We start from the raw sequence: 17,234 nt of genomic DNA, 5'->3' as shown, positions 1-17,234 counted from the left end.
ATATGATAATAAACATGGAAAGCAATTTTTAGAGTGCAAGATGTTCTCTGAAGTTGTAGGAAAGCCTTGTTAAATGAATAGTTCACCAAAAAAAAAAAAAAAAAAAAAAAAAAAAAAAAAATATATATATATATATATATATATATATATATATATATATATATATATATATATACATATCTTCAACCCTTTATGTTCTTCCTAACCCATATGACTTTCTTTCTTCTAGGAAACTGGAAATGGGAATTAAACAGTGAAATTAGTTTTAATGAAATGTTTGAAACAGTTAACAAAACCAGACTGAATGATTCATTTATCGTAAATGAGCCATTCATACTTTTTTTGAACGTTTTATGAAAAACTATTAGTGTGAACCAATCAGTCAAATTCATGAATTGTTTTAATCAATCTACACAACCAGTTCAAAAAGATTTTTGCATCTGATTTGGATCTCACTGACTGGTTATTTCTCATATTATTTTGTATCACAGGGGAGAGTTATGTATGTGGATCAATTGAGCCTTACAAGAATCTGGAATACACTAAGAATGTCAACCCCAACTGGTCAGTCAATGTCAGGACCGCAGCATCGGCACGATCGCCCACCTCTCTGGCCAGCGCCAAGCCTGGTTCTGTGGAAACCAAGGATAACAGGGATTTCATCCGACCCAAACTGGTAACCATAATCCGCAGTGGGGTAAAGCCTCGGAAAGCCGTGCGTGTCCTTCTCAACAAGAAGACGGCCCACTCGTTTGAGCAGGTTCTCACGGATATCACAGATGCCATCAAACTGGACTCTGGAGTGGTCAAGAGGCTTTATACAGTGGATGGTAAAATGGTAGGTACAGTGGGCATTTCATGTAGATAAGTGAACTTTTGTGTTGTCGGCTGCAGTAATAATTATAATATTGTCTATTTGAAAGTACTATTTGGATAGATCAGTGGACTCACTATATAAGCAGTCTTTATTTGTCAGTAGCGCGTGGATCAGAGATGTTTGTGGTGCAGAAATAACACACTCAGTCTTGATAATTGACACTGTTTTTTTGGGATTAAAAAAGGAATGGATTTGTAAGGTTGTTGAGTCCACACAAGACACATTTAGCCTATGCATGCAAACACCAAGTAAAAGTGAATTTTGCATCCAAGGTCCCCTTTAAGGCCACCCTATTGTCATGATTTCAGTATTTTGCTCTTTGCTCATCAAGTGTTACTGTTATCTTGCTGAGAAATTAATTTCCCTAGATGATTTGTGTTTGTGTTGCTTGAATAACAGCAAAAGAGATTGATAGGGAGATAATGGTAAATACTGTGGTGAAGGAGATGGAGGAATGAGATCAGACAGGATGAGAGGGAGGCAGCCGTATGGCTGGAGACTTGGTCATGGTGACCTTTCTGTGTCTCCGCAGGAACAGACTGATGAAGTGACAAGCTGTCACCAGAGGGCCTTAAACTCACTGGCCTTCAGTGGCATTATATTTACACCCACCGTAGATCACAAACAGAGTGCTGTGCTCTATCTATCTATCTATATTAATGGTTCAGTGCATATAATTGTATAGGCCATTAGAAATCATTTACTAAAACAAACATAAGTCACAATTTAAGGTAGAACATTGTGCAAACAGATATTTATAGCTTGGAACATCCCCCAATTTCTCACATCCCAAGTATGCAGAGGGCCTCTCCCCTCTCCTTGAGTTCCATCTTTTTGGTTTCCATGGCAATCTGGTTGCTGGAGGTGGTTGCTTAGGAACAGCCTCTGCAGCAGGAGGGGTGCAGTAGCGGTGATGTTCCAGGCCGGGCTTGGGATGATGGATGCTCAGGACTGCAATTAAACAGGCCTCTGACGTGAGGCTCCAGTATACATGGCTGTTTATTTTCTGCGCGAGAAACATTTACTGCACCCTTTAAAGCAATGCTGTAGCTGGGGATGATGTGCTGAGAAGATTGATTTCTGGATCGATGCGTTGTGATCCTACATTTTTCAAAACTGCTTTATTAGGTTTGATATGAATACAGTCACTGCTCAACCTTTTTTATACAGTCAAAATGTATGTTTATGAAAAGCTTATTAGTAGGGCTGTCAGTTGATTAATGTAATTTAATTTATCACATGTTATGATGATTAATTAAGCAAACTAACCCCAATTAATCCCATAATTCAATATTCACTTAAAAGCTTTCAAATAAAGATGACTCAAATATATTATTGTGGCAGATAAATAGACAAAAATGGCTTTAGAAGTCAACATGTTTGTTTTATTTCTACATAATTCAGTAAATTCAATTTTAATGCAAATCATTTGATTTATAGTCAGTCAGCACTTTGAAAAATGCCTTTAGATATTTCTTGCAGCGGGAATTCAGAGGATCGGACCATCTAGGAACAGTTACTGTGGAATCTCTTAGCAAGATGGACATTTTGCCTTCAATTTTGCTCTTAGAAATGATACATGAAATTGCTTCCTGGCCTAACCCTCTCTATTCTATTCTATTCTATTCTATTCTATTCTATTCTATTCTTTTACATTACATTACATTACATTAGTCATGTCTAAGTATTTATTTGCCTGGCAAATAGTTCTGATAAGCATAATAATGTTCAGTCAGGTGGTCATTAATCAAAGCTTATCGTCTGGGTCCTAATCATACTCCCTGCTGGGGTTTTATTTTGTAGTAGTGAACGACTGACTGTACATTATCCCTCATATAGCAGACTTACTTTAATACTAATCTGCCAGCAATAAAGAAAAATAAGTTTCTTTCGTATTTGCACAGTGGAGTGATCTCTAGTTATAATCATAATCCACCATTTTTTGAAGTCTTTTGTGGTGGTGTTACTGGCTTCTTCATATAAGCTTATTCTTATCATGTGAGCCAGCCTGAGGATACATTTCCCCTCTAATTCCTACGGGTGGCATGTGTCTCCTGTTGTCTGTGCCATACGTATTAGCTTAAAGGCTAAGAGAGCTCTTTCATTCACATATTAGCTTCCACACTGATGTGATTTCAACAGGCGGTCTTGCTCATAAGGGCTGAGCAGCGGCTGTGCGGGATGGGAGGAATGCTTCATCTGTGATCTTCTTTCTGCTTGTGTCAGTTTCAGCTTAAGGGTCTTTGATTCTGGAGGAGTAAGGCATTTACCCACAGGATGTCCTGCTTGTAAAGAGCACTAGGGCTACATACAGTAATTGCCCTCGCTTGAGGTGTAGCATTTCTCAACTCAGCCTAGGACCCTTTGAAATATATATATTTTTTTCATTTCCATTTTATTTTCCCCCCATTTCTTTTTTTTTTTTCTGTTTTTGGTATTTTTGGATACTGTTCGTCTTTGGTCATATTTAATTTTAGTAACCAAAAAGCATGTCTAATTAATTGAAAACATGAAACTATATATCATTTAACAACAATTTATTGAAATGTTGTCTCTCTCTCTCTCTCTATATATATAAACATTTTCAGAAATCCTGTTTTATTTTCCCCAATTTCTGTTTTTTCTATTTAAATGTTTCTGGATTCCATTGCATGGGTGAAAAAAAATACATTTAAATATAATATGTATATATAATAAAAAAAACATTGTAAAAATGTAAGGCAATTAAGGCATAAACATTATTAATTGAATTATCTTTTAAAATGTAATCAAATAAATATATTTCGGTTCCTTTTATTTTCGGCAAAGTGCTGCACAACTGTTAAAAATTTAAACCATCCAAAATTCATCAAATTACATGACATTCTGTTACGGTAAATTTTATTTTTATGACTGGATTCCACGTTTTCCATTTTTATGACCGTATTCTGATTCCGCATCTTTGAAATCATAGGACCCTATTAGCAAATGTGTTAGACTTAAAGCCTTTGGTGCTTGGTTTTAGGTCATTTATTTGCACTTCTTGGTGTTTTTAAATCAGATGTTTCATTAATTTTTTTTTTCTGAAATAATTCATCCAAATAATCTAAAATCCAAGAACTGATAATATAATCAAATATGAAAATAGTTGCACCATCTACCAGCTATGGGTGCTGCTGAACCTGACCAGCCTAACACCGACCCGTTGAATGATATATGCACACCTTGTCAGGGCTGTGTGTCCCACAAGCTTCGTAAGCTTAAGTTCATCATAAACCCACTTAAACTAATGGAGCTACGATCAACTTAAGCTTATGATGCTTTTGGGAAACGCAGCCCAGGTCTGTAAGCCGTGTCAATGTACAGTGCAATCCGTCCTGACACTTCACTGGCTCCAGTGTAAAGTCATGCAGTGGCATGTGGGTGTGTGTGAGTAACACTGCAATACGCTGACTTGCATTTATGGAGCGAGTCATTACTCATTATCTGCCACTGCTAGGCTTATGTAATTCACCTTAATAGGCAGTTAAATTTCTTCATGAAAGGTCACCTTTTGAAGGGGGCATGTCAGGATGATTCTAAGGGAAATGTGTTTTGATCAATGGTACTAAAATAACTGCTGTAAGGAAGTACTACAAGTGTCAGCTGCAGGACTGCAAACTGTCTGAAGAGATTTCTCATCTTCTGAAAAGACAATCATGCAGAAGCAGTTCAAGGTTAACTCTATGGTACATCTCCATCTCATAAACCTGTCAATAATAAATGATAATTCTCCAGAATGCTTTTACCCAACACAGGAAGTATTTTGATGGTGTAGGTATCATGCATCAGTTGCTTATGGTCTTTTATCAATGCAATTGCGCCCCACTGCGTCACTTATTGATATTTAACAGTAAAATTCATCAATCTAGTGTCATGTCAGACTTTTCCTTTTTTTTTTTTTTTTTTTAAAGTATTTATTCAAAATAATGCTTATTAATAATTTATAGCTTTAACAGTCCGTGTCTTAAAGATTCCCCACCACAGTCTTGCCCATGTGTTTCTAACCTGTGTTTAAGAGGTCCTGAGTGGCATCGGTAAGCCCAGGCTGGCAGCATTTGCCCGGTGAAAGCTTCTGAGTATTAACAGTGGGAGTCTGTCCAGATCGATGTTCTGTGGGTTATTGCTGGGACATGTGGCGGCCTGCGCTGCTGCTGCTGAGAGGAAATCAATACTCTCCCAGCCGCACCATATCTTACCATGTTTGGCTTGCCTTTCCTGCACTACTGAATATGTAGATCTGGTTCAGATCTATGACAGGGAAATTACCCATATTGTACTAGCTCATTTTAGGAAAACCCAAATGTTATTTCGCTTTGTGGCAGATGATAATGCACAGATGTCTGCTGTAGAAGCATCTGTTTTTTTCTTTTACTGTAATTGCTCGTTCTGTAAGTCTCATCGGGTGGCGGGTTGAATTATATTAGCACATACAGTATTGTAGATGAAGGGGAGACTTTAAAAGGGTCATGATTGAGAAATCAAAATTCCCTTGATCTTTTGACATATGTGTGGTCATTTTACTATAAAAACATCCTGTAAGTTTCACAACTCAAAACTTTCTCAGTGGTCTACAAACAGCTTACTATAGGGCCTTTTGCACCGCCGAAACCTTTTCATAGTACCAGAACTAATTGTTGAACTACCTAGTTTTGGGTGTTTTCACATCGCCGCAACTAGGTGCGATTTTAGTACTGGACTGCCTTTTAAAGAGCCAAATTAGCAAATTAGTACACATTCATTGGCCAGACGAGTTCGAAAACGCCCTCACCCGCCATGATTTTGTAAACATTGTGTCAATTTATTTTGCAAGTATGGAGAACAGCAATAAATGTACGGACGCTGAAGTGCATGCACTTGTTGCAAATGTAGCACTTCCAATTGTCGTTGAAGATTCTTAGTCCTCCTTTCCGTTCTTTTAGTCGCTTTACGTAAATGTCGACATTCCGTGTCCATTATTGTGAAACCCGCGAGACACAACAAAAACGCAGCTCCTATCACAGCATCCTCCAACCTCCTGTTGTTAACGTTGTTGAAAGTCGCTCACAAATGACATCGCTGTTGACTGGCTTATGTCACGTCTTAGTACACACTGTCGGTGCGAATGCGACACTTTTAAAGGCACTGGGAAGTAGTTCGTGCAAAATCTTCCCAGTACTTTAGTACTGTAGATTTAGTTCTGGAACTAAAGAGGTGCGAAAGGCCCTATTGAAGCCAGTCTGCCAAAAAATGTTAGCTTGTGGAATGTAGCACTTTATGACATTATAGTGTGGCTAAACCACACCCACCGATTTGCATATGTAGTGTAAATTATGAGAGAGGCAAACACAGGTCTACACAGAAACCAAATGATAAAGATAACTCTATACTGCTTTTTAGTTTGCCCAAGGTCACTATGGACAGCTGAATGGAAAAGAACTATGTAAATGTTCTTCAGAATCCTCCTTTGGTGTTCCACAGAACACAATAAATAGTGGCTGCATTTATATTTTGGGTGAGTTTGTTAAAGGCTGTGTTGCATGCATCCTTCAATACAGAAATTATGGTTGTTTAAAGGAGCTCACATAAATAGTTAACTGACCACTACTAAATGCTTTATAACTACCTGAATTTACTACATTTCTTGTGATCTTATGAATCACTGGCAACTCCTAAATAACTGGTTTGTAAATAATGCCATACTTCATTGAGAAATTATAAATTGATCATGAATAAAGTATGAAAATACATTTATTAAACACATTATAGATATGCTTTTAAATCAAGAATAAAGAATTTATATCTGTATTTATAAACTGCTTATTACTGTCTATTAATGCTTTATAAATTATGAATTATCCGTTTACTAATGCTTAATTAATGATTAATAGTGTGCAGTTATTATAAAGTGTTACCAAATGTCCTCCCTCTGCAGATCCTTCTCGTGTTGTTGATTACAATGAATGGAGTATATTTTTTAAAAGTAATCAAACAACAGTAAGATTATATTACCTAAAATGTTTAATGTAATGGATTACTTTACTAACTACAATTTTTGCCATGTAATTTGTATTCAGTAATGAAATTGAATTAAATAAATATATATATTTTTGTATGTATTTCTGTACATTATTATTGATTAATATGAATGAGTTTGTGGTGTTAAGCAACAGAACAAGCTTCCCTTTAACAGAATCCTTGAAAATCGAATGAATTATTCATGTGCATCAGTTCGTAACACTCAAATAGCCTTATAAAATAAAATAAAACATGAGAAGGCAGCTGATCTGGATTTTGTGATCTATCCATGAATGCTTGCAAGTAGGGTTTGCCAAATTACACGCTCTGCTTCATAATTTGGTGAAAAGAAAAAGCTTTATTTTGTCAAAGATCCTATCCCAAACTCATAAAGGCTTTGTGTGCTCTGCATTACTGCATTACGGATCTGTAGATAAGTGTCAGTAATGGCTTTACAGATGAACCGCATCCTAGTAATGCATTGAGAGGAAACCCCAGTAAAAAGCTTCCTGTCAGACGGGACATAAACCTGCAGGAGGTGCTCATTAACTTCAGCATGCAGCTGTTAATCACAATTATGGAACCTCAGAGAAGGTCATATCTCTGTATCGCCCTGATTTATTGATGATAAATCCTCATAAATGATGCTTACAGTAATGGATATCTGAGTATTTGGGGAAGTCGTGGCCTAGTGGTTAGAGTGTTTGACTCCTAAACCTAAGGTTGTGGGTTCCAATCTCGGGCTGGCAATACCATGACTTAGGTGCACCATACTTGGCTGAATGTCATGTCACTTTTTAATATTGCTGACTAGTTATTTGATTCTAACCACAGATACTGTATATGGAATATAGAGTCCTTGTCGTATGTATGATACTTTCCAGAGTCTGCTCTTCCCGTTTGTTTTTATGTTTTTGGATCTCTCCCGTGCTTCTTGTATCACCGTATGTGACAGAGACTCAGACAGACCAGGAAGGTGACCAAATAAGGGAACAGGAAGTGATAAGATGACAGACACCGTGGGAACGGAGGACACCTAGTGGACATCCAGGGAACACAACCCAGACACTGTGACAGAAACGACTTTTTAAATGTTATTTCTTTGATTCATTCAACCGATTTGTTCAAAAACGTTGGTTCATAAGAGCAAAGCCTAATGAGTGAGCCATTCGAATCATTCACTCAACAGATCCAAAATGGCCGCCGGGTGCAGGTGTGGTTTGTTGGGCTCCACACTTGCTCCGTTGTTTAACCTTTTTTTACAATTCCTCATCAACACTAAAATCTTCGGCCAAGGATGGATTTTAAACGCTGGAAACGCTGGAAACGCTGGAAAGAGGGTTAATGAGTCTTGTTGCATGTGGATGCTTTGTTTGTGGTTCCTGATAAGTCCATGTGGTTTTGCTATCAGTGCTGCTGGAAATGAAACACAGATTACATCTTCCAAACTCATGCCCATGGTTGATACACCAAGACTGAACTTCTTCACCCAGGGATACCACATTATTTACTCTATTTGCTGGCAAAGTAACCATCATCATCGCAAAGGAAAAGAAAGTCATCGATATGTCAAGAGAAGTAAATGGTATAATGCAAAGGTTCTACTGATTCTTCTCTTGCTCAGCGGCGATATACAGATGAACCCAGGACCATCAACAAATCAACATATAACTGAACCAGTAAGTGGATCGATTGAGTGTAATTCAAATTGGAGAGTGAACTGTGGGGAAGAGATCAGTGGACCTTCAGGGCACAAGCTGGGAGATGTTGGGTGTTTGGCCAAACTACCTTTGGATATCTTGCAGGATGCATACATGTTTGAAACATCAGAGCTCTGTAGTAAACCTGTCCCTGATTCAGAGAACTTTGGTGAGTCTAAACAATCTCTTTTCCATAGACAAAATGATATGTTGTCTGGAGCAAAACAAACAGACGAACTACAAGTACTTCATGAAAACTTAAAGACAAAAGGAGCCATCAACCATGCTGCACAGAAACAGAAACAGTTTAAATTATTTCAGACTGTGAATCATGCCAGAGTGATCTGGGATTCAAAACTCAAACCAAAGGGTATTTTAGGGGGGCACCTGAATATCCGAAGTATTATATCAAAGAGGGACCAAATTGAACACCTGCTTATGAACTCAAACCTGGACTTCTTAGCGTTAAGTGAAACTTGGTTGTCTACCAGTATACCATCATGCATGATTGATATTCCTGGTTATAGTTGTTATAGAAAGGATAGACCATCACGAAGAGGAGGGGGAGTAATGATTTATATTAAGGATATTTTTAAATGTGCTGAGGTACAACTAGATATTACTGGATTAGAATGTTTGGCGTTAAATGTTATATTGTCCCCAAAAATGAATTTTAATCTTGTGATCTTGTATAATCCACCTTCATATGACATGTCTTTTTATAATAATTTAGAGGAAATGTTGAAGTTTTTAAATGGGCGTTTTGAAACTGTTATATTTGGAGATTTTAACATAAATTGGTCAGACAAACATAGCAAGCAAAAACTGAAATCAATTATAGCAAAACACAAATTTAACCAGTTAATAAAAGGACCAACAAGAATAACAAAAACAAGTAAAACTCTCATTGATTTGGTATTTACAAATAAACCTGAACGGGTAATAAAAACATATAATCTTTTGACAGGTTTGTCTGACCATAACATGATCCTGGTTGTTAGGAAATTAACAAAGAAACGTTTGCAGAATAATTTTCATCAAATATTTAAACCAGGAAAAGTAGGTATTCCTCAGAGCAAAATGTTAAAATTTGAAAATGATATGAAAAACATAAATTGGGATGATGTATTACAAATTGGTGAATTGGACAAAAACACTGAAACTGTGATGAGAACTATTGAAAAAACTATTCAAAAATACACACAACCGCTAAAATGTAGACAAAATTTATCTCTACCATGGTTAAATTCAGATATCTATCAACTAATGAAAAAGAGAGATATAGCTTTGAAAAAGTCATTGCTTACAAAAACGCAGACAGATATTATACATTTTAAATCATTAAGAAATAAAGTAATTAGTGATATGAGGAAGGCAAAAACTGCATATTTTGAGCAATTGGTTACAGAATCAGGAGGAAATAGCTCATCTCTTTGGAAGTGTATAAATAAACTTTCTAAAAAAGAGGGTACACAAAGAAAACCTTTAGTGGAGCTGAACATAAATGGTAGATTAAGTACTGATAGCACTGAAATTGCCAATGAATTTAATAGATATTTTACTCAGTCTGTGGAAGAGCTTGCTATGCGTTTTAAAACTATACAACTACCTCAAAATGTAATAAATGGCACACCCTCATCCTTTCATATTTCTGAGGTTGATGAACATAAGATACTTCAAATTATTAATCAACTGAATAACTCAAGGGCTAAAGATATATTTGGAATGGATACTGCATTTGTAAAAACATATAGTGCTTGTTTGATAAAGCCCTTGGTAAATCTGATAAATTTATCAATTAGAGAAAATAAATTCCCTTCAAATTGGAAAACTAGTATTGTAACTCCAATTTTCAAAGCAGGATCAGCTGATGAGGTTCAGAATTATAGACCAATTTCTATTCTTCCTGCAGTTTCAAAAATTCTGGAAAAATTGGTAGCTGAACAACTTATCAATTATTTAGAAAAACATGATTTACTTTATTCTAAACAGTTTGGTTTTAGGCCTAAGTATTCAACAGAAATGGCAAACTGCTATCTCACAGAATTTATTAAGGAATCCTTAGATAAAGGTAATGTAGTAGGTGCAGTGTTTTTAGATCTTAAAAAGGCATTTGATACTGTGAATCATGAAATTCTCCTACACAAATTAAATTTATTTAACTTCACTCAGCAAGCAATGAATTGGTTTAGATCATATTTAGAATCCCGAGATCAGTGTGTTAAAATTAATAATTCAAGATCAGCTTTACGAAATAATAATATGGGTCTCCCTCAAGGGTCAATTTTGGGCCCATTGTTGTTTTCCTTATATGTTAATGATTTTCCAAACTGTTGTAAGCAAACAAAATGTCAGTTATATGCAGATGATACAGTCATTTATGTATCTGCAAAGACTCCAAGTTTAGCCGCAGAAATATTAACAAATGAAATGATTGGTGTGACACAGTGGTTACAGAACAGTTGTTTGACCCTGAATTGTACAAAAACTGTCTCAATGTGTTTTTCAATCAGAAAGAAGGAAATGAGTGATTTTATAATTAAGATCAATCAAAAGGAAATTGAAACGGTTAATCATTTTACATATTTAGGTGTTATTTTAGACTCTCATTTGAAATTTGATATGCATGTTAAGAAGCTATGTAGAACAATCAAAACAAATCTGAGTTGTTTTTACATGATTAGACCATATTTATCATTGAAAGCAGCCAAGTTATACATGCATGCAATGATTTTTTCACACTTATCTTACTGTGTGACTGTCTGGAGTCAGGTTTCTCAACTGACTATTAAACCTGTTAGATCCCTATAAACAAACACTAAAAGTTTTGGATAAGAAACCAACCAGATGGCATCACTGTAGCATTTTACAAAAATATAGTTTGCTTAGTTTTGAAAATTTTATAAATTCATCTGTTATTAAAATGTTTTTTAAATGTTTAAACAATCTTGCGCCAAAAGTTATATGCGAATTAATATCAAAACAGAGTAGTAGGGGGATCGCTACAAGAGGTGCAACTACACAGAACTGTATAGCACCACAGAGAAAAACTAAATTTGCACAATCTACATTTACAGTTCAAGGTGCATTGTTATGGAACAGCTTGTCAGCTGAATTGAAAATGCAAACACAGTTGAATATTTTTCAAACAAAACTGAAAAAGTGGTTCAAACAAAAGCAGATATGTGAACATTGATGGTTGTACATAGACTTAGTTGTTTATTTTTTTTTAATATTTTATTTTTTTTAGCCTAACCAGGGACTGGGGCTGCAAATTAGCCATTGGCTAGAAGCCTATATGTAGAGCATCGGCTGCATGAAACTGTAGCAATGTTATACTGCATTGTCCCTGTTAAATAAACTGATAAATAAAATAAAATAGCTACTTGCTGCTGTCTGCTAACTAATAGCACATAAAGTCAACAACGTTACATGAGGTAAAAAACAAACAAACGCTTTGCTATATTTTAAGAGGTTTAAGAAGTAATGGAGTACATCATATCTTGGCATCGTTTCACTTCAATCCAATTTTCTTTACATGTACAGCCAGTTTTAGTCACTACTTCAGATGGCGGATATGGATTAAAAACATAATTCAGCAGATTTGAGTGTGTTTTCATGTTTTATGGCTCATGTCTGGTACAAATTGTTCCTGCCAAGAGACTGACTTAAAGCCACGAGATTTAGACTTTGCAATCAAAGCAAAATGACTAGTTTTCAAGACCGTCTTAGGTTTTCTTGTGATTTTCAATCTGTTTATCTGGATAATTTGATGTCATATTGGGGAAATGATGTCGGTGTGAATATTACTGGTGAACATGACTGGTCTTTATTTTTTGAGCTACATGTGAGTGTCATCTTCATCAGGATTTTTAATGTTTATCTGTGTATACTGTCCCAGATGAAAATAACATTTTCATATTATTATAATATTTTGGTGCTGAGATATAACAGGTCCCGAGTCCCGAGGCTTCAAGAGCAGAAAGATGGTGAAAATGTTAATGTCTTGGGCAGAAGAAGAATAAATATTGCTTGTAAGAATTAGTTCTATAGTCTTTGTCGGTGGCAGCTGCAAAATGAAGTGTCTGTGCCATCTTGTGGTGATCATGAGAAATGAAGTTTTTGCCTTGTTAGGTTCAAGGTTTTTTCTTGTAAATGTATTTAAATATTTAAACCAAGTATCACTGCTGTAGACATTGTGGCATTGACTGTAGTAAACAGGTTATTTTTTTTTTTAACACATAAAGTTTTTGATTTGAAACTTGTATGATTTAAAGAAAGCAAATGGAATGTTAATCAAGGTAATAAAAAATAATCATGTCTGTAAACCTTTGCATCTTTCCACACAGTTTTAAAAAAAATATCTTGCAAAACATGGTTGCTTCAGTTTATGGCTTGGAAAAAGCAATAAACTGGATATGTTATTATTATTATTTTATTTTTTATTTTATATGTCAGTACCTATTAGTTCTAACTCTATTTCTTTTTATTCTTGAGAGTTTGGATGCTTTGCAGTAGTTGGTCTTGTGGCACAAGATGAAATTTTGTGAACAACCCGACAGACAAAACTTGTGATCAGATCGCCAGATTTAGCAGATTCCCAGTTTGCCACTTTTTTCTAATGCTCTAATGGCGCAATAAATGAATAAAAAACAAGAACAAAACAGAAAATGTATCTTATTAAAAACTCCCTCTGGCTTAACTTGGATAATTACCATTGAAGTAATCAACCATTTATACATAACGAATTGTTGAATTTCATTAGATTTGTCCTCTGTCTGTCATTGTCAAAATAATCTTTGATTTAATGTGCAATGATGTTTCATTGATTCTAAGAATTAATTTGCATTTAATATTAAGTATAGTTTATCACCTCATTATATTCCTTAGCTAGTTTCATTCCACAGAAATATATTTTATATATTATAAAATATTTTATTTTAAAATTATACAGACTTTTGACACTTTCATCAGTGATAGCATTTATACTGCTGTAATATCACTGGATATTGGAACGTGCACTTTTTTGCATTCTTTGTTAGAGCATTAGGTCATTTTTTGCCACCTGTCTGAATCATCTTACTCTGATCTTGGTGATGATGTCACTGTTGCTACAGCAACATGTTCTCATTCATATGTGTAAATGATATTTTAAAGTGAGATGCTAAACTGCCTTCTCATTCATGCAGCTGTATGAATCAGTGATCACTGTCCTTTAGAATGAGCATGTTAAACACAGTTTGAGATGCTGATTTTATTGACATCTGAGCCTTGAATTATTGACTTCAGATGAATGGATTATTTTATTCAGCCTATTTCAGCCTAATGTATTTATTTAGCCTACTATCTTTACAATGAAAATGCATCCATTTACAAGCTGCATGATATATTTTTTTCAATAATATTGGAAATTGGTGAAATTTAATATATTTATCTGTATTAGGACCTCATAAAATTGTATATACATTTACAATATAAATATAATAGTTTGGGGTCTGTAAGGTAATAGTTTATGCTTTTACTCAAAAAGGACACATTAAATTGATAAAAAATAAAGGCATTTATAATGTTACAATAAATGTCAAATACAATAAATGTCAAATAAATGCTGCACTTTTTAATTCATTATATTCATTGACAAAAACTTTTATTTTGGATGCGATTAATCGTGATTAATCATTTGACAGCACTAACTGAAATGTATTAAAATAGAAAACAGTTCTTTTAAAATTATAATAATATTTCACAATATTTATGTTAGGGGTTGACAGATGTGTGATTTTTAAGGCCGATGCTGATTTGATTATTACAGATCAAGTAGACTGATAACCAATATTTTAACCGATATGTGTGGTTTAAAAATGTAAATTAATGTCAAAATTAAGAATAACAATAAATGTCATAAATTGTCTTATATATATTTAACAGCAAATCTATTTTGTAAATGACAGATACCGATAACCATAACAATTCTTAATATCGGCACCGATAGTCGTTCAACCCCTAATTCCTCTATTTACTCTATGTTTGATCAAATACATGTAGCAAAGTAAGCATAGGAGACTTAAAAAAAACATTTAAAAAATAACCAACTTTTCACTTTTGAACAGAAGTCTATTTTCAAATGATATTAAGGTAAATAATAAGTCTACCTCTGCTGATTCTGCAGGTGACATGCCTTCAGGACTTCTTTGGCGAAGATGATATATTTATTGCCTGCGGCCCAGAGAAGTTCCGCTATCAGGATGACTTCCTGTTGGATGAGAGTGGTAAGATAATGTTTCCATCCCTTTTTAAAGTTTACTTTTTGTTTTTTCTTAGGACCAACAATAGCTGTGCCACAGACCTCAGTTACATGACTAATCCTCTGTAATTGTCAATTTAAATCAAATTATATTAGGTTGCAATAACTATTAAAAGTTAGTCCTTCACATTCTGTTTTAGTAATTAATAATTCGATTTATAGATTTAAATAAGCTGTCCTGCAAATAAACATCTTGTCTAATATTGTATTATTTGAGAGTTGGGATTTTAATTTTGATAATAAGCTCTTCACCGTGTGTGTTTTTTAATTAATTTTTAATTTTAATAATGCTGTCAGTGGCAGTGTTGTCATTTGCATCTATTTTAAAGCATTAGTGACATTATCAGCAAATGTTTTCCATTTTTAAAATGCCGTTTTTTGTAAATAACATATTAAGGTAAAATTTTTATTTAGCAGTACTATTATTTAATGACATTTGTAACTAATATTATCACATTAGTCTGAAGTAAAAGCAGACTGAATTCAGATTTGTTTGTCTTTTGCTGCTTTCTCAGAATGCAGAGTGGTGAAGTCGCAGTCCTATGGCCGTATTTCTTCAATGCAGGGCCGCTGCTCTCCCCGTAGTGGTGGACCGTCAAGAAGGAGCAAGTCCCCTGGTTCCAGTAGCTCAGGTTTGGGTCTTTACAGCAGACTGATGATTAATTTAATCATGCTTATAAAAGCATTCCTGTAGCTGTAAACTGTGAGTTGGGTATAATATGCTGACACTGCTAAACTGGGTACTTGTTAGTTGATTCATTGCAGTCGCAAATTCAAAGTTGTACATTTTGAACCATGGATGAGTGTGGAGTGTTGCAGTTTGTAGCCTTAATTACCTTCATATCTCTTTGATTCTCAGAAGATGTGTTTGAGGAGTAATGTCCCATGATTTAGCTGACACCCGTTACACATTCTCAATCTCTCCATCTTTAATGAGCTCCTCTGGCAATTAACAGATTCATTTAATGGGATGTTTCAGTGTTCAAGCCACTGTGATGCCTGTGTTTGGTGTTGATGGAGTGTAATTGTCTGCTTAGCTGGAATTTTCAGCAGAATTCTGTTAATGACAAAACTAACTTTTACATCAGTGGATGATGAGATGAATGGATTAAGATAATGTATATTTAGATTATTGAACCATTTTTTGCTTACCAAGGAATGAAGAGTTTCATTTGCTACCTTCAAGCAGACTCTAAAACCACTATCAGCCAAACCATTTTTAGAATAGTAATAATATTCTATTCTATTCTATTCTATTCTATTCTATTCTATTCTATATTTCAATCTACTTATTTTCAATTGTTCTATTCATTTATACTCTATTGTATTCCATTGTGTTCTATTATGTTCTCTTCTGTATTGTTCTATTCTATTCGGTTTTGATCTGTTATGTTCTCTTTTATTCTTATTATGATCCATTCTATTGTTTTCTTCTAGGTTATTCTGTTCTATTCTATTTTTGTTCTATATTGTCTTATTCTGTTCTTATGTTGTACTTCTTTATTCTATTCTATTCTATTCTATTCTATTCTATTCTATTCTATGTTGTATTCTTCTAGTTTATTCTGTCCTATTCAGTTTTTTCTAATCTGTTGTTTAAAATCTATTCTATTCTCCTGCTATGTTCTCCTTTATTCTATTCTATTTTATTCTACTTTATTCTATTCTTTTTTGTGATGATCCAGTTATCTAAAGCTATTCTATTCTATTCTATTCTAAACCTAAAACTGGCCTGCCTAACTGGCAGACCAGATTAGACCGTTTTTTTTCTTTTTCAGCAGGGTTCATAAACAGGGAACAAAAACTGCACAAAATGAACATCCAATTGATCTAGGTTTCATTATTTTTCCTGGAATAGATCATGACTCATCACTCCCTGATGTTGATGTTCCAGGCAAACACCAGGCTTTCATCACTCAGTAAGCTTTAGAGAGACATGTCAAAAACAACAACAAAAACAGAACTATTATTGTGCTTCAGCTGGGCCTGTTCTTCACATTTTGTATTTCAGCCAGATACAAATTGAGTCCTCAGAACCGTCTAGCTGTGTGTACTGTTGGTACTGAGTATCAACCTCAAATGGTTGACACAGTGTGGAAACGACACAGGTGGGCATAATTTGGGTGATTGGGCCAAATTGTTTACGAGGGATATTGATTATGTTGTTATTGGTGAACAGACTTGTTTGGCTACCAGGCGAGAGTGTGAATGAAATATGGAAAGCAGTACCTGTTTACAAATCTAACGCTTTCAAACTCTGGCAGAATGATCTGCCATGAGGTCTGGTCAAACAAATCTAGTGTAATTGTTTTTTTATTGACCTGAAAGCTCGTTCAAA

General features: G+C 34.8%; 1 protein-coding gene across 2 annotated transcripts in view; it reads left to right on the top strand.

Annotated features, from left to right (window-relative positions):
• Positions 1–17,234, top strand: part of LOC127972728 (serine/threonine-protein kinase DCLK1-like) — a 33,871-nt gene that overhangs the window by 2,961 nt on the left and 13,676 nt on the right. For both annotated transcript variants that reach the window (XM_052576471.1, XM_052576469.1), the window contains exons 3-5: positions 492–838; positions 14,762–14,861; positions 15,412–15,528. In XM_052576471.1, coding sequence (XP_052432431.1) covers positions 492–838; positions 14,762–14,861; positions 15,412–15,528 — 564 coding nt within the window. The remainder of the gene's footprint in view (positions 1–491; positions 839–14,761; positions 14,862–15,411; positions 15,529–17,234) is intronic.

This window comes from Carassius gibelio, chromosome B15 (assembly GCF_023724105.1).
Source record: "Carassius gibelio isolate Cgi1373 ecotype wild population from Czech Republic chromosome B15, carGib1.2-hapl.c, whole genome shotgun sequence".
NCBI classification, from domain to species: Eukaryota; Metazoa; Chordata; class Actinopteri; order Cypriniformes; family Cyprinidae; genus Carassius; species Carassius gibelio.
Note: the sequence above shows the minus strand (reverse complement) of the source record. Positions and strands in the feature narration are given on the sequence as shown.